The sequence below is a fragment of the Vollenhovia emeryi genome, unplaced genomic scaffold (genome assembly GCF_000949405.1).
Source record: "Vollenhovia emeryi isolate VEMERY1.0 unplaced genomic scaffold, V.emery_V1.0 DF939293.1, whole genome shotgun sequence".
NCBI lineage: Eukaryota > Metazoa > Arthropoda > Insecta > Hymenoptera > Formicidae > Vollenhovia > Vollenhovia emeryi.
The window spans coordinates 87,455-106,015 of NW_011967073.1; the positions used below are offsets into that span (position 1 = coordinate 87,455).

Consider the following 18,561-nt stretch of genomic DNA (forward strand, 5'->3'; position numbering starts at 1 on the left):
TCTTGTCCAGAGTTGTAGCTAATGCTCCGTCTATAGAAGTCTATGGTACACACCTGCCGTGCAACCCTTTGGGTGTTGATTGGCGAATAGTGAGCCTACTTCCTCAACGCGATTCTCACTAAAGGTGTTATCGCCAGAAATTCTGGCGCGTGAGCAGTTCCAACGAGGTATATATCAACGCCAAGAATTGCCATCTATAAATTCGACATCGTTACGGGCGCTTTCTTCTTTCTCGCACGAGATTTAACGGTCACGGTTGATGGAGAATGTCGTAAGACCGTATATCGATTTAATACACGGTCTTCCGTGCTACGCGCGGCAAGACAACTTATTAAAGCAAGCGACGACGGTCGGTGAAGGACAGTATCGGTGAACAAAATACGCCAAGACATTTTATTAATCGTCGCGCCGTGAAATGTCACAAGCGCATTGGAATCCGACTCGGAATCTGCGCGTGGCTTGAATCTTCTCGAGATTTTGGCGCCAAATCGATTTGCATTTACAACGTAAATAAAGAAAGGCCGACTGGACGGCACTACATAAATTGTAAAGATTATGTCCGACTCGCGTGCCAAAGACGTTGAGCTTCGTGTCTTCTAGTCCCTCGTTTCTGTGTGCCACGAGTCCCTATACGAGTCTAACAGCTGATATACTGTCGAATTCGGTCCTCAATCGCTCTCCAAGTCGATCGACCGTGTCGTAATCCATCATAGTCCTTACGCAGGTAACGTGTGACGTATCACACGCGGTGCCGCGAAGGCCGTTCGTAAATTAGAATGTGCAATCAGTTGTTTATCGAAACAAAGGCCGTTTTGGAAAGTGGTCTGGGAGAAGACCGTTTGATGTCGAAACCTGTGATTCCACGTGATCTCGCGTTCGCGAGAATCGAAGATCGCCGAGGCCTCGTGGTTCGCGCGTATTGAGACGCTAATTACGAGGCAAACTCGGGATTGCAAAATGTGCACTGTGCTTTAACGTAAATCAAACGGTCCTCTCTTGACAGTCTCGCTTTTTTCCATTAAGATTTCCGACGCGCGACTGTAAATATCGGAATACTCCGAAGATGTGACACAGAGGTCGGAAGAAAGTTTGGTACACATCTTCCCGATCACGCAACCTAACAAAATATTTCCTCAAAGAATTCGACGGTCCTCTCGTTATGTAATGGTGGTGTAAACGCGGTGTAACGTTTAGCGGTTCGATGTGATAACATCACTTAGTCATCGTTTTCGGCTCTTTCCATTGAATATGTGCCGCGCTTGACGTGCTCCACTGAGCTATCGAAATCGGTTCCCAAAATTGTGTCGAGTGACAGCCGGTATGCAACTTGGACGTACTGTAAGTTATAAATAAAAGCTTTTAAAGTCTTGTGATACAAAGTAGTTCACATATTATGTAAGCCGTTACATAAGTAATATACAAACGGTACACACACGCACGCGCGCGTACACAGTTGCGGGTAAAGCAGATTGAAGTGATCGGGTCGAGGGCCTTTACTTCGAAAAGTGATTTTTTATGTATATTATCCATCAAAGCTGTTAGCACTTTTATCGCATAAGTGGCGAAAACGGTTGATTGAAATCATTAATTTTTCAACAAAGGTCAACTATCGTCAAGTCGATTAAATATCAAACAAAGCAATTTAATATTAAAATTAAAGTTTTAATCGTATCTCGTAAACCAGAAAATATAATATCGTAAATTGATTTCTGTTTCATTAAAAATTTCGTCTTGTAATTATATAAACATTGATCTTGGTAATCAAGATAGTAGAAAAATCTTTTTTGGTCGTTTCTTATCAAAATCTTTACTTAAAACCGACTGTCCTTTATAATATCGATTTAATCCAACTCATTTTGCAATCTTCGATGAGCTCATTCTTGATATCAGTCCCCTAAATGTTTGTTACATGACGAAACCTCTGGGACTTTCCGCATTTTCTGTGCGACAACTAAAAGGAGAAATATGAACTAACCCGCTTAGGTGTTAATTTGTGTCTTGCCGCGTACGGATAAAAAATTATTTTGTCCCACCGAAGGATCCTGTTCCCAAACCAACTCGCGTCCAAAATGAATTGCACCCAGCTCTTACATAAATCCAATTTGTAGCCTGCCGTGTAGCCATTTTTTTTCCTGTCATATGGAGCTAACGCGACGCGCAATTATGCTTCGTTGTGTGCAGATAATCCGATCGACGGCGGAAGGGAATACTCGCGTTAATAAGAAACTCGAGTACGGGAGAATTTAGTAAATAGTTTCCCTCTCATCCTCGTAGCCGGACGTTAATGTCACGGAACTTCCCTAGTCGCGACCTATTGCAACCGGTCGAATAATTCTGTTGCAAGATATATGAAGGAGGGGGGGGGGGAGCTCGACCGCGAGGCGAATCATGTGCTAAAGATGAACGCGTGGAAAGTGAAATCCTCGGATTATCGTGTCGATCACGTTACTCATAAATAAAGCTCGGAGTATCTTAATCTGTAATCCACACACAAGTTTCCTGAAGAGATTTGTGAACTTCGAAAAACATGGAAATAATTTCCTATGCTTAAAAGTTCGGATACAGCTATCTCTGTTTTTTATATAAAATACGTCAAATTTTTATATTAAAAACCCGGATGCGGTATAATTGGTATTATTTGAAAGAGTATACTTATTTAACGCACAATTGAAGGGGCAAGTGGATAAAGGTGGCAAAAATTAATTATTGAGAGAACCAACGTTTTGTATAAACTGGCATTTTTCTGTATATAATAATAGCGAAAAAAGCTGTAGATATCGACGTTACTGTCAAACTCACAATCAGTAGCACGTAAGAAATTTCAGCACGCGACACCTGTTATCCATATCAAAACGTAAAATTAAAAAATATCACTCAACCTCTTTATCTCGAAGGATAAACCGTCGACAAAAATCATGCATATCAATGCCTACTAAGGCGTTGAAATTCGACAGTAGTGCCCAGAGTATTATCTTGGTTCATTTTATTTGATCTTTTTAGAATCTTTGTAACACCCCAGCAAGGCCAAATAACACTCACTAATGCCCAAAAACTGCCTAGTAATGCCGCAAATCTGTACACCACAATGTCCTCAGCGGTCCACTCCTCGCTTTATGCCAGCTTATACAATATGTTGATTTTCTCAACAATTAATTTTTGATACACGACTCTTTATCCACTTGCCGATATATTTTTTTATATCTAAACGCACTCGTGTCTTGACACTTTAATCATAAAAGTTTCTAAAAGTGAACGCTTTTACTGTTAACATTTAACTCGATATTTTCTACATGATCGTCTACGCTGATTACATCCTTCACCGACCTTCGTCGCTTGAGGTCAGCTCGATTTGATGAGCTCGATAATGATATAATCCTTTAATGAATAATTTCTATGCGAAACTTTGTCACGCGGTTAAATTATTTGCGATTCTTGCCGGTTCGACGCTCGCGATCGAAGGTTACACGTAAGCGCCGAGGAAGCAAACGTTTCTGACACGCCGCTGCAGTTTGCATGCTAAACAAGGCGATAGGTTAGTACGTTGCTAATTTCGTACAGACGGTTAATTCGTACCGCGAACTCACTTGTACGGAGCGAATATTGCATTTTCGTGCGTTCAATATAGACGCGAGCGACGTGTAAGGTATTTTCTGTCGTCAAGCCCACTCGTTCTTTCTCCTCTCACAATGACGTTAAGTACCAAAGTTAACGTTTGCCTTTGAGCACTTCGCAGCCACTTTTGCACCTTCGAGGCGTTCCGTGCGGCAGAGAGAAGCGAGATTATACCTTGCATGACTAGTCGTTCGGCAAACGACACTCGTTTTACGCATGCATTCCTCCCGTTCGTGCCTCTTGAAGGTCCGAGACGCGTATAATAAAATGAAGCAAGCGGGTGAAATTTTCTACTCGCTTATTATAAACAGTACGCTGAGGAAAAAATATCTTAGCCTATCTAATCGGATAATTCAGTTACATATTAACAAACGGATATATACGAATAAATTGTATACCCGATGAAGAATATAATCGGTTTTTCGATTAAAATTCATTCGGTAACTACAATTTCATTGGATAAATTTCATCAAATATATTCACAATTTTTCTCAGCGTATACATTTAGGTATAGTACATCCTAAAAAGAGATTGGATTCGGATACGAGGCGCTCGTGTGACCGCATTTTTTTCATTCCCAGGGAGTCATTGCGCTGTCATGTAAAAATGATCGATATCGCGACCTTCGAGTCCAATTGGCAATCATCCTTTATCTTTCTCGATCGACACTGTTGCGAGATAATGTTGCAAAATAGACGTGGGCGTTAAAATTCAATTATTATGTAGCTGTCATTTTAGGTGTTTTGTTTACTCATCGGACTTGCCGTTTAAAAATATTTAGCGCGATGCTTGCGCAAATTACACATGCACACGGAGTGATGCAGAAAACGGGCGGAGTCATAAATCACTCTGCAGTTACTTTTCGCTCTACGGCAGAAGTTAAACGTGGGTCCGGATGGCCAGCGCGGGGCATAAATTGAGATTTAAAAAAATCAGACAAAGTGCCTGGGGAATTAAAATTTATGACAATTGGGCGTATTATCGGGACGTCAAAATCTTATTTCTTCGCGCATAAAGCATCGCCCGAAAAAGCCTCGCAATAAAATCTAGTTGAACTTTAAAGCACCGGGCTCGGGACACACCGCGAAGTTTTCGTTGGCCATTAAAATTTTCTTCGGTCGTAAATTAGGGACCCCGGGAATTTACGCCGGACAAAAGTAAGGTCCGTCCGCGATAGCGTTTTGCGCTACACCCCACGTGTGCCTCACCTGTACGCGTAATCACGCAGGTGAAGTCGTAAACATTAAAATTACGAGAATTATGGAACTTACTCGTGAGATGATTAATGGCTCACAGGTGTCTGCTCACCGCCTCGTTGAGATCTCCCGTTCGACCCCGCGATGGGTAGAACGTAGATTGTTCTCTTGCGACAGCACCCGCATCTCGCGCTTTATTTCTTTGACCTTAACGTCAAATCGTTACAAGACTAACGTACGAACGCTCGTAAATCGCGAGCAAGGCTCGGAACGAAATTGGCGATCGACAGGAAAAACACCCGGCGTATAACGTCTCGGAAGAAGGCGATAATGAGGAGAATTTTATTCACTATCAAACCGGAATTAGAATTTTCTAGGAAATGTATGTCGTTTCGCATTTTTATGATATGCATACGCGATGAGGCCTGATATATCCCACGATTGCTCCGAGCGTGAAAGTTTAAAGTATCGGTAGTATATAAGTGAAACTGAATCTTTTTACCATGAATAAATCAATGACTCGTGTGTTTCGCGGCTGTTGCGCGGAGTTGGGTAAAAGTCGCGTTATTATGCACGCGACGTTATTCTAATTAGCCGCCGCTATTAATACTCGGCGTCAGAAACGTAAACGAGGGAGCAAGTCGGATCGTTTCCAGTGCTGCGGAGCGCCCGCAGTCGGCCCGGCATAAAATGAAACCGAGGGAAAATGATACCGCCGTACACTTGAGCAAAAACCGGAATAATCAAACATACGGGGTGTCCTGAAAACCGCAATGGTATTTTCAATGACAACCTCTATGATCTGTCGCGAGTAGATTTTCTTTTCTTAAACGAGACGTCGAGAGCTACTTCCGTATTGGAGAAATTGTGTAATTATGCGTGACGCGCGCGCGCGCGCGCGCTATTGTTGAGCTACATCTTCCTTTAAACACAGGTGAGGTTAGTGTTTTCTATCTCGGGGAGCACGCAGAGATTCTCACGGATAACAATCACTGCATAGTTAAGAATATTAACGTAGCTTGCGAGCGTTCGGGTAGACTTTATCTAATGCGCCATTTTACTCTCGATACGCATGTGCGAGGGGGGAGGGGGTGGATCCGCATCATATGAGAACAATACGGCCCTTCGTTTCCCAACTGGTAGGTAGCGAGGTTGTAGAACTCCGTCTTTGCGTTACGTAAAACTTGAATGGATATCAAGCTTGTTAAGTATTCGCGGTGAACGGTATTACAGTGTTACAGCTGTACACGTTGCCCGTGAAACTAATGCATTCGACACCTTTTACCAGAATACCTCGATTATTAAAACCGCGTTGCCCGTTAAGGCTCGTACATTGAACTTGTTCCTTGTACCGTAGTCCTGAGTGGCAGATATCTCTCGAGCGCCAACACATCTCGTCGTAACAAGTCATCCAGCTGAGTCTGGAATGGATCTAACGTTGACGCGTACACGTGTACAACGCCTCTCGAATTTCTATCAGATGGAAGTCGAGTCGAGTGCGGCGCAGAGAAATGTGCGCTGCTTAGTAGACGAATGAACAGAAAGATCCGAGTTGAAATCCGCGGACACCTGGTCTTTTTCGAAATCTCCCGAAGGAAAGTGATCACCAAGAGTATCTTGCCACACATGCCCCTTTAGGGGTACAGCCCTCCAGATGGAAGGTTTCCTTCGGCAAGGTTAGCAGCCTACCGAAGATGAAGTAAAACCAAATGCTCAAAGTACCAGAACCAGAGAACTGGATAAAACAGGCTTTAAGCCTAATACACGAGGAAGAAGAAGAAGAAGAGGAGGAGGAGGAAGTCGAATCACGTCGAATAGAATCGAGCTTAGCTATATTACGTTTCGTTGACCATTCTACGATGGATAGAAGCCATCGATAAATATAGGTATAATTAATGGCGTTAATATATTCTCACGTTTGGAGCTATTTTCTCTTAAGTGCGCGCGACCTATTAGCTCATTAGAGCTCGCTCTGATCGTTTCACCGGATCGCGACGCGATTCCCGATTACGCCCGCGGTCCCCTTTGTGCCGCGACGCGTTTTTTCCCGCGTCGAGACCAAGAGGACGTTCGTCGCGCAACCGTGAAAGTGCCGCCGGGTCTCGCGGGGCACGTTGATCTCCGATGTAGAGATCGAAACCTGGATGAGCAGCAGCAGCAGCAGCCACCTGAATGGCGGAAGCAACGGTGAAATAGAAAGCCGGCGGACGATAAAAAGCGGAGGACATGCGTGATTTCCGCGATGCCGCGACTTCTACTCCACACTCCCCCTCCACCGCACTTGAGGATCGCCGGCGAGGTAAGACGTTACTACATCGTGGACTGGATTACCGAGTAGCAGCTGCCGCGCAACAGACTTACGTCTCTAACGATATCCTCGCCGCCGTTGGAAACCTCCTCCACGTTGATGCGAATAGAAGACATGCTACGAGGCAATCCCCCGCCAAGCCACCCCGATAGAATACTCTCTTCCAGATGGCTGTCGAAAGTCGGTGATGCTTCCTGGATCCTCATTGGTTATCCGGGAGTCGTTCCTTCGTCAAACGTCTTGAATGAGACCACCACTCCTTGTCTCGTCGGCTGGTGGATCTCCCTTGTACTGCGGATTTCACGAGAAACCCACTGTCGGTTACCCTCAAAGAACAAATCGATTTGTCGCGCGGGTGCTCCGTGCGTGACTATCGCCGTCTAATTTGAGATCTTCGCCCTCTCCTCGTTACTCAAGAGGAAGAGATCGCCGCGAGGCGCGTGGTATCCTAGGAAATGTGTTTTTCCAAGACGGAGCTCGCCGTCCTTTATCTCCCTTCGGAGCAGGACAATGCCTCGTCGTCTCGTCAATTTAATTTTCCTTCGTCCACAGACGCGCAAACTCGCTCTCGATTCCCTCGCGAAAATCCTGCACGGAATCACTACCGAAGGATGACCGCTAGTACGCTGGTCACCGTCGCATGTATATATGTGCGTGTACGTATGCGACGCGCGTTTCGCGTCTGGCAAGAGGAGTACCGCACGCCGAGTATCGTGAACGTCTCTCTCGCACGCGTGCGACTAGAGCCGCCACCGCATCTGGCCTTTGGACTGGCTGGCACCAGTCCACCAGATCGGTTTTATACCTTCGTATCTCCCACTCTCGTGGACGTGCGAGCGCGCTCGTGCTCGCTCGCTCGCACGCTCGCTCGCTTGCTCGCGCCGCGAGCACGTCGATTTTACACACGGGCAGTTCCACCACGGCCGAGAGGATCGATCTTTTTCTTCCTTCCCAGACGCACGCACCGTGCCGGCCCCATGTGCGTCGCGCCGCTGTCAATGCGGACACTATCGGCGGGTGCTCTAGGCGCAAGGACGAACGGGGAGGCCGAGGGAAGGGTCCGGCCATCGTACCCTAAAGTCCGGTTGATGTATGCATGCCGACCGGATTGCCGATTGCTCCCGTTTCCCTGTCTCGTGGGTGCAGGAAATGCGGCGAACTCCGAGGCGCGTTATCTCCTAACGAGGTCTAGGAAGTGTGGGCTCGCTTAAGAGGGGCTTATCTCGCGGATTCCATATGTAAAGCCGCGACACGCCTTGACGCGCGAATTTTACTCTCACCGAGTGCAGGCAGGGAAAGGTATATATCGCAGTCCTCGTTTTACTCGTATCTCCACTTCCGACAATGGTTTTAATAATGAGATAGGTTGGCACGTGTTCGCCATGTCATTCTTTGACAATGCACAACACTCGTTTTCTCCACATTGCTTCAGATGATGAATGACGACGGCGAGTAACTTGAAACGAATTATGATAATGTGTTTAATCATCTCTCGTTTCAATAATTCGATCGGGACTTTACTAATATGGGGCTATAAAACATAATAAGAAAATTTTAATTGGTCTCGATACAATCGCTTTTAGAGAAGATGCGAGATCCTTGATGGATAAAATCTCCTTTTGGTGAGACATCAAATGGCCTTAAATTAAACGTTAACTCTTGCTGTCACGAAATATCTGTCTTGTACTTCAACGAAGTACCTGCCTTTCTTTTTTATTCTTGCGACGAAGTATCCGCCGTCTTGTACTCCGTTAATTCGCACCGTCCTTCGGGTGTATTTGTCAGTTCGCAAGCAAGACCAATGACCGGAAGAGAGCTCCGCCTTTTATCGCGTGTTCTTCGGTTTATCTAATTTTTATGTGTCGATCCGCGTAATCTAGACCTCGTCTTTCGTTGGCTCGCACATTGCTCGCCGTCGAATTATCGCCACGCACGAACGCGCTCGTGATTTTCTTCGAAAGTATCGCAGGACAGCGATATTGATACGACTAAAAAGAGAGCAGCATTCCGTCCCTTCTCTCAATATAAATTCGCGAAAGTAACGATGGGAGTAACCAGGCTTACGAATTTTTAGAGCCCTCTCTATTCGTGAACGCGACACATTTGAAGAAAGTGCACCCGAAGCAACGTGATATCCTCCGCACTATCGTTGCATCTGTGCCGTCCGAGAACAATCGCGCCCTCCATTTTATGCAACGTTAGAGGCACGCCGAGGCGTGCGAATCGCGCATTTTCTTTGGCCCGATCAGACTGAATAAAATGAAAAATGCCGACCGTGACTACCGTTGATTGAGTATTGCAGAAATTTTGTAACAGATACTCGACGGTCGCGTGGGAGGCTTACATTCCCAGCCAGTTTCTCGCGGCAATCGCGATTAGTTCCTCATTATGACGGAATTAACTTTGCAAATGATTTGCAATTAACTCCGCATTACGATAAAGATGACGATTCGTCTCGCGAAATAATTTTCCCGAAGGTCTCGGTCAATGATACTAGAAAATTCGATCGGCTGTGTGTGTGTGTGTGAAGTCATGAATAAGAATTACACAATGCGGAGCTGGGATCATGTACCGGATAGCGTTTAACGTGACTTCCGAATCGTCGCCTCGCGAAAGTCAGTGTTAGAGATCCTGTAGTCAGAGACTGGCCATCTTCTACGATTCTACGATCGTAGAAGAGAGAGATAGCCTATGGTTCTCTCTCACTCGCGGGAGTTTGACGAACTCTTATGGCCAGTCTCTGATGACAGGGTCTCTAGTCAGTGTAACCGCGACAAAACGGTGGTCCTTATGCAACACTTGGTTCGGATTACCGGCGGCAATCGTTCGGTAACCTTGAATTCTACCGACCAGAGGTAGCATCATCGGCATTCAGTCCGATCCGCGCAAAAATGCCGCACTTGGATCGATTCCGGGAAGCTCCCTGACGTGTTTCAACCTCGATCGAACCCGGACTGACTCACGCGATCGCTCGCCGGTTCGCGAGGACAAGGCGCGCGTTAATGCACATCTCACAAATTAGGCCTAATCACTACGTGCGGCTTTCCGCGCAAATTAAATATTCCGCTCATGAGTCGCGGCGCGCATACGCGGTGCTCTATTTCAGGCAAGGACTTGACGCACCAGGCTTCCTTCTCGGACCGCTTCCTTCCTACCCTCCCCGACTCCCTTCCCGCGTCGCTCAGCTCGCGGTCCGCGGGAGAAATCTGCGAGGTCGTGATCTCACGGAACGATCTCGATCGTTGGGAGTCAAGTGCACCGTCCCTTCTCGGCTGACCTCCGGTTGCTCGGTCGCCCCAAGGCGAAAAGTTACGTGGCTTTTACAGCCATGATCTCTCACGAGTCGGCATCACGGACATCTCGCAAAAGCGGCAGTTTAAACCGATCTACGCGTGTCTCCGTCCCATATCGTCCGATATCAGTAATTTGTCAGATCGCGCCCGACCTTTATACGTCGTCAATTAATTTCCGAAGTTTTTTCTTTTACAACAAGGAAAAGCGGCGTTACGGACATTCGCGCAAGATTAACCGCGAAATTAATATCGACAAGACATTAATTAAGTCAAACCGCCTTGAATCTTTCCATTTATATTTTGTAGGTAACGATCTTGTCAGATACAAACCCGTTTTGGATGCTTTTAATGAAAATTTAACAATTATTCAGACCTCATTTTTTAAGGCATTATTACATGATGAGACTACAATTTCTAATTGTTCCTCGGTTTAATATTAATGTTTTGTGCGAGATATTTGTGTCAAGAGGAAAAATTAGTTTTAATTGGCATAAAGGCTCCATGTACATGAAAGGAAGTGCAGCAAAATAGAGATATTTACACTGTACACTTACGATTATGCTCGCCACACAATTAGTCATCTCTAGTTGCCTGCTACCCATTTTCTTAAGTATATACAAGAGGACAAAGTCTTTGCGTACGAGTCGATTAAAGTTATTAGCCGTATTTCGTAAGCGGACATTAATCGTCGCCGACAAGCCCCGAGATCGTCTTGCTGGTTACTCGCCGTTGGAAAAAACGAGTACATCCTCACGTGCAATTTGTACGGTTTCCATTAATGGCGATTGCGCCTCGATTGAAATTTAAATGTGACTGCGAGTTACCGCGCGTGCGGCGCGGCGCACCTACGCTCGTCGCGCGACTTAACGACTCGCGGCTCGTGTCTATCGCGATTGATTGCGTGCCGGAGAGAATTCCTTTTAACCCTTTATCGTACAATTTTTCCCTCTCGGCAAGAAGTGTTTTATATAAACCGGATCTCTCCGATGCTTTTATTCCTCCCGAGCTGCCGCGTAATCAACGCCATCGTATTCCGCAATTATGTATTACCGTATTTATAGCTCTGACCGAGAGTGTTGATCATCCTTAACACAATGGTGATAACTTAAGCTATGCCCTCTCAGAAAGGAGTTCTGATGACGATACAACAAATGTTCTTGATATATTTAAACTTATCACGATCTCGCGACGAGTAGAAAAGTAAAACAATATTAAAATTAAATGCATAATATCTATTCTCCTCTCTCGAATTAAATAAGATTGACTTACTGTATGGGGAGGTATGGGTAAACATATAAAGGATCCCGCATGGTTCTTATCAAAGCTGGATTTCGGTGGAATTGGCTGAAACTTTGAAAATAAATGGTAAAATTTCCCCAACACACAGGTCACACATCGTAATTATAATATCTTAAGGGGATCCTAAAGCCGTCTGTTTTAACGACATTCTTTGTTAGAAGTGATCTTTTACTTGACTTTATAGAAATGCAAAACTCTTTTACGGAATTAAAGTACGCAGCAAAATCTAGACTAAGCTGGTCGACTTTATATCAAGAACGAAAAAAATTTTTAATTTTACTAATTTTTGGTAAACTTGACGACAATATTTGCTTGATACAAGAATTGTAATAAATACATACAAAATGAGACCAGCATACTCTAGGGACAACATATAAGAACAATACCGTGGAATTAGAACTCAGATTAATAATCTAGAAAATAAGATTACTTATAATAAACGCAAGTCCAGAAATCCAAGTCTAGAAGAAGAGAAAAAGAGCAGTATGGCGTGTAGAAATGGTTGCAGGCTTTTTCGAGAGAGTTCGCGGTCAAACATCTGTCAGATTTTCCCTTTCTAAAAATGAGATGCTACCAGCGCGAATGTCGTTAATATCGAACAGTTGAGGCCCCTTTTCCGTGATGCCGATTGGTTTTCTCGAAGCGCGGTGTGCTTCACGTCTCTTTTAGATTCGTAGTAGATGAAGATTTGCAATTTAGAAATATATAAGTAATGCATTTGTATACACCAACCATTGAGGTAAAATCTTAGTAATTAGAATATAAGTAACAACGATTTTTGTTTCGAAACATTGTCTCGATTAAACAGAATTAATCGTTAATTCAATCAATACCAATAAGTCCGCAGAATGATACACAAAACGTAGTAACAGTCACGGAACAAAAAAAGACAACGAATTCTCAACGTTTGTAGTTGTTTTTCTCTCGGCGCGGTGACGTACGATGTTTTTGCGTGCCATCGTGTACCCGAAGGTCGCCGCACGATCATTCGCTCGCCGAACGTCGAGCCGGCAAGCAGTGGCGAGAGTCGCTCCGTACGTGATATTACTTTTGCGTTATCGATTTCCAAGACTCGATCGCGATGAATGCAGGGATAAATCGCTATTGATTTGCACACCTTTATCAGTAACAAGTAACGTTCCTTGATTAATTATTAAGTTTCTACAACTTTTAATGAGAAACGCATTGCACGTTGAGACGGCTCTTTGTCGCGGTTACATTTCATTTACGCACTGCACTTTTAATTGTCTATCGATTTCGTGTAATCTGTTCCATTTTCGGGAAAAGAGAGAAATTTGTATGACTTCTTCGCAACTCGAACGGACAGGAAATAAAGAAAGTCGCTTATCGCACGTCGTTACATCATGTAAATGTAATAAAAAATTAGCTCGATAAACTGTTGCAATTAATAACAACTATTTATCGCTGGAAATTATGTTCACGTAATTTATTTCGAGGATTAGCTTGAATGACAAATTGTAAAATATCATTTTGTTGCGGACTAATAACTACTTCTTTACCGCAGATTATGCTTCCGATGCTCGCGTTGCGTTTTATATTGCCAATTCAAAAGTGATTTATCCATTATCCTATTCTTCCGAATAAAAAATGCAAGTTGTTAGTTTGAGTAACTTGTATGACAGAAAGTCACGCGATATTTGTTAACAATATTTCGCGGTATTTCACATCGCGTATGGGAGTGCGAAATTTCGCGCGATCGATGATTTTCGCGAGTGAGTGTTGTGTAAGTGCTACAAGGAAATCTGAGAGGAGGAGGAGGCCCAGGGGGCATCGGGCAACGGCGGAGAAATGGTGAGGTAAGTGTCTTACATTTTTATGTTATTTGCAACTTGTGCAAAATTAAGCATCTGTTCTGTGTTTTTATTTTATTTATTCAAACGATTCGAACGAGGATTCGAATAAGTGTTAGAGACAAAACCATACGTATAAAATTCTGCGAGTTCATATATAAAAGGAAGACTTTTTCAGTATTCTATATAATTATTTTAAATATCTATTTTAAAGAATATAAAATATTAAGTATATTTAATACAATAATTTTGAGTTTACATAATTAGTCTATAATAATAATCATATACCTATTTGTATTTTTACAGTTTAACATATATAGTTGAAGATGTACTATACAACTCTGCTGTTGCGAATCGTATCAGTGAGTGACAAATTACTTTTTATTTTAAATTGACGTTGCGCATACAATGACTTCTTTGCATGTATACAAATTTTTTAAAATATACAATGCTGAATCACAAACTGCGCACGCGAAGCGCGCGTTTTATCATTTCTAGTATCAGTAAAGCCATGGTGTTGATGATACTAGAACTCGATCCAAAATCTCGGTCTGACCAATGTGTAGCTAATAAAATTGCTGCTTTTTCGTAAAAGTTGCAAATTCATTGGCTATAAATTTCTCGGACTGAGATCCCATTTATTATACATCGATCAAAGTGTAATAGCCAATAAATTGGATTCAGAAATTTTCTATGCGTGCAATTCATTTTATTAACGATTTAATTAATTTTTAAAATATATTATTGGTAATCGTATCTTCTCGAATCGGTGTTTCTGATCGATATGTATTTCTTTCTTTCTCTCTTTTTGATTATCCATGAAACGCGTGAAATATGTTAGAGTATTCCATTCCTTATGTTGCGACGCGACACTTTTATTTGCGGTATGGTTAAAAGCTCGTTAGCGGAATATATGCCTCCGAAATTTTTTCTACTTCCGGCTCGGTCTTGTCTCATGAATCTATCCGGTGCGTTCGGTGGGGCAAGGCCGCGTTTTCGACAACTTCCTGGTCCACGTCGCGCACCGCTGTCGGGTGAAATGCGTGCACGCGGTAAAAACACGTACGTTCAATGGTATACTGATCTTTTTCGATCGCGAGCAAGGTTAAAAGGGATTGGTTTTACCTCGCTCTTCCTCTACGTTACGTCGCGCTACCCGCTCTCACCGTCATCGTTTTACCTGCGTCGCTTTTTTTTCTCACGTAGCACATTTCGTCGTTCGCGCCCACTCCGCGCCAATATATGGGAACCTTCGCTTGTAGAAATTAATTGCGCGCCCGTCTACCCGTCTCTGCTGTGTACCACCTCCCATGCCTTTTCTCGACTTGCTCAAGAGTCCACGCAGGTCGATCGGTGGACGCTACGACGCTTGACGCACGTACGCGTCTCTTACAGCGATGAATGCGCGTCTCTGCGGGAGCGAGCCACTCGCGAGATACGTTTGCGCGAGGATTTTCCGGGATGGGCTCGGCAAAGGTTCTCTCGCGAGAGTGAATGCGAAGTACCAGCGATAGAAAGCTTAAAAGTGTCCTTTGTATCCTAACTTGACCGACAAACGTTACAAACGTACCACCTCGACTTAACCCTACGCACTGATATTTGTTCACGTCCGCCAGCTTGATGCCTCGATAAATTCGACGGTAAACTCTATGGCTTATGCAGATTATGTAAATTCTATTTGCTCGCTAGACGGAGTTGCGTGCATGACAAACTACATGCGACAATGATGCGCATGAATATTTAATCCCATCGATGATCGGAATGTTCTGCGAGAGCGTTGCGCGATCGCATAGGTAGATAATTGTTTCCGTAATCGCACAAGATAGTGTTAACAATCGTATACAATTGTAGTTATAGTTCAGTACGAATGAAGGCACACAAAGAAAAGATTATTAGCCAAAGGAGCTGAAATATTGCCGTGCCTATGATGTGTCTTTTAAATAGGGACAGTTAAAATGTTGCTACCGAATTGTTGACTCTTCAAACTTTGATGTTGCAGTGAGGAAATTGGCTATCAGAAACAAATGACATTACAAGTCGCGTATTCGGAAACACACACGTAATATATCTTGCAACAGCCGCCACTTCTTAGTTACGCGTGTTAAAGTGAGCTATTCTTTCCAGACTAAAAGGTTTTACGTTTAGTAACCAACTTTAAGCAACGACAACAAAACGATTAGCCTCTTGCCTAAATGCAAACTAGCTACTGAAATTCAGCTGAAATTACCAAGTCATTTCTTGGCGTGTGACTTTGCAAACCCGGCCGATGCGGCTGCAAAATGTCTCGTTGATATCGAGTCGACGTCGCGGTGTAACGAGGCGAAGAAACGCGATCTAGTTAACATTGCTGGCCGTAATCGTGCGTCTCCGTCGACTTGTCCGCGGCAAGTGCCTGAACTGCCGTAACCCGCTAATTGCCGTCCCTAATTACACTTTTGCCGACTGCGGCCAGACGGCGCGCGTCGTGATGATGCATGTAACGCGACGCGTGACTGTATGCTGCGCAAGAATTCACGCCACCGCCATTATGCGATGCCGAACTTTCCCCTATGGTCGTGCCGAAGACAGTAGATGACGAAACGATCATGGGCGGGTTCAAGCTTGAATCATTCGTAAAGTGTGAAATCCCCGCGACATTTAGACGCCGCCTTCGGTTATCTGGCCCGAACGATTGCCGAGGAACAATGGGAAAAATCGGTGACCTTTAATCTGAAATGAGCTATGAATATAAAGGGTTTCAAACTTATTTATGAAGTCAATAATTATTATAAGCCGGCTGCATTTGAAATGCTTAAAAAGATCCTCGTAACGATGTATAATGGCTTATTATTTAGTGAATGCGCGCGCAAGACGTTTTTATACAATGTCACTGGAATCTGGTTATCACATCGTTCACTCTAAACAAGCTTTAATGCTGGGTTACGTGTTACGTGCTGTATGAGTTGTTCTTATGTCATATATCGTGCAGGAATCCCGACTCGACTTCCTGATTAGCATGCCGTCACGACGGTGCCCCGGCACAATCGAATATACCTTTGTAGTAAACTGTACCAAGATTAGAAGCGTCAAACACACCCGTACCGTACGGTGATTAATTCCGCAATGTACTCGTGCGCGTCCGTATTTGGGCGCGCTTACGTGGGAATCAAAACGGCGGTCGCTAATAGATCCACATGTCCGTGCGAGAGCCAAAATCGAGTTTCGCGGCACCTGCGATTAACGGGCCGGAGCGAGCGCGGCGGGCATTCTTACAATCGCGGAATGTAGAACCCTTCATCAGCCTCACGGAGGTTCGTGAATGGTGTTCCGTGTGAGAGAAGCCGCGGGGCCTGTGTCTGCGCGCGCGAACCCGGACACGCGGCTCCCTCGCTCTCGCGCGCGTTACGTTATTGCTCCCGATTCGATCTCTCGATCCGTTTATCTCATCGGCGCAGAACGGTATATCCGTGCCCGTGAACGCGAGATACGCGATACGATATATTTGCTGCTGGCTTCTTGTTGAAAGGTAATATAAAAAATAATTATAGTGTATTAATTTTTAATTTTTAAAAATGTCTTAACTGTTAACTGACTTATCAAGTGAATGGAACCCTACCCTAAAATGTAAAAATAAGGATAATTCTAAATGACACGTAATGCATTGTCCTGGTTAAATAAAAAGCACCAAATACTACGTCGAAGATCCAACTGTGTCACACGGAGATGCAACAAGGAAAGTTCTCGCGACGTGCAGGAAACGTATCGATATCTAGAGAGAAGAGGCTTTCCCAAAAGTAAACATACGTAACGACCAATTAACAGAGCCCCGTGATAATTGGTATCCGCGTATGCAAGCCTCCTACTGCGTTTGCAGAATTGACAGTCTAGCGTTGACTCGTATGTTTTATTCTTGCGTGTTTGATTTTTGCACGCGCGCGCGAACAAATATTTCAGATACACGATGAATACCATCGGCGCGGTGTCGACAAATCAGAAACGGTAAGAGAAGAATGAACAGATGGCATAACTTGATTAAGCTGCAAAGACGTGGACTTTTCATTAAAGCCCCGTACTATCATAATTATGCCGCAGCATAGCGAACGCTTTTGATTGATATTACGTTAGATTAATTGATGTAATTCCGATAAGGAAAATACACGTTTCGGGCCACGTGGTTGATTGATTATGTCGTAGGTATGCGTAGGCGCACGCGAAGAAGCAGGAAACATTTGCGATTATTTATGTGCAGTAGAGAAAATGTACGGTGATTTCGTACTCGCGATAACACTTGACGATTTAGACGTAAATTCGTCGTAGACAATTTGTAACCTCCGCGCACTACCGCGGCTACCGCGTATTCGATTCTATAAATTATTCTATATTAACATATTAACTGATTAAATCTTCGGGCTCATGTTTTTTTTTATGTACAACTGGCAGTAGCTGCATTTAATTTATTCAAACTTTCGCGAGTATCCGAGACGCGAGTTGATATCGAAGTATCGTATCGTCGTAATTTTCTCCATTTAAGGGGATGCTGGAGTGATTCTGCACTTTTGCACCTTTTGCACTTAAAACTGTCTGTTTCGTGGAAAGATTTGTGTGATATATAATACAAATTAAATGGCTTACGTGTACAGATCGAAAGCGGCTAAATGAAAGAACAATATGGCATCACTGAAACTAAGTTTGTAAGTCTAATAAGAAATAATGGTGAGATTAGACTTGCAAACTTAGTTTTAGTGATGCCATATTGTTCTTTCATTTAGCCGGAATAGCAAGCTGCTTTCGATCTGTACACGCAAGTCATTTAATTCGTATATTACACAAGTGTTTTCGCGAACTGATAGTTTTTAGGTTAGAAAGATGCAAAAGTGCAGAATTACTCCACGCTTGTTCTCGAGTATGCGACGTATATGTGCAACCCACATCCGGGTCATGAATCAAAATCCACGTGATGGATTTTTTTTTACTTTTGTCGTGGTTTTCAGGAACGCTCGGCCGACAATTCGCTCGAATTTACAGCTCCAATTTTCCACATCGCTTGCACACGCCGTGGATAC

General features: G+C 43.9%; 2 protein-coding genes across 2 annotated transcripts in view; one reads left to right on the forward strand and one right to left on the reverse strand.

The window, feature by feature from the left end:
* Nucleotides 1-7,906, reverse strand: part of LOC105559048 — a 21,655-nt gene extending 13,749 nt beyond the window's left edge. Inside the window, exon 1 of the mRNA XM_012007060.1 lies at nt 7,170-7,906. Within this exon, the coding sequence (XP_011862450.1) occupies nt 7,170-7,322 (153 nt within the window). The 5' untranslated portion in view covers nt 7,323-7,906. The remainder of the gene's footprint in view (nt 1-7,169) is intronic.
* The window catches only part of LOC105559049 (nuclear migration protein nudC), a 105,661-nt gene that overhangs the window by 15,836 nt on the left and 71,264 nt on the right, over nt 1-18,561 (forward strand). The gene's annotated exons all lie outside the window — the stretch shown is intronic.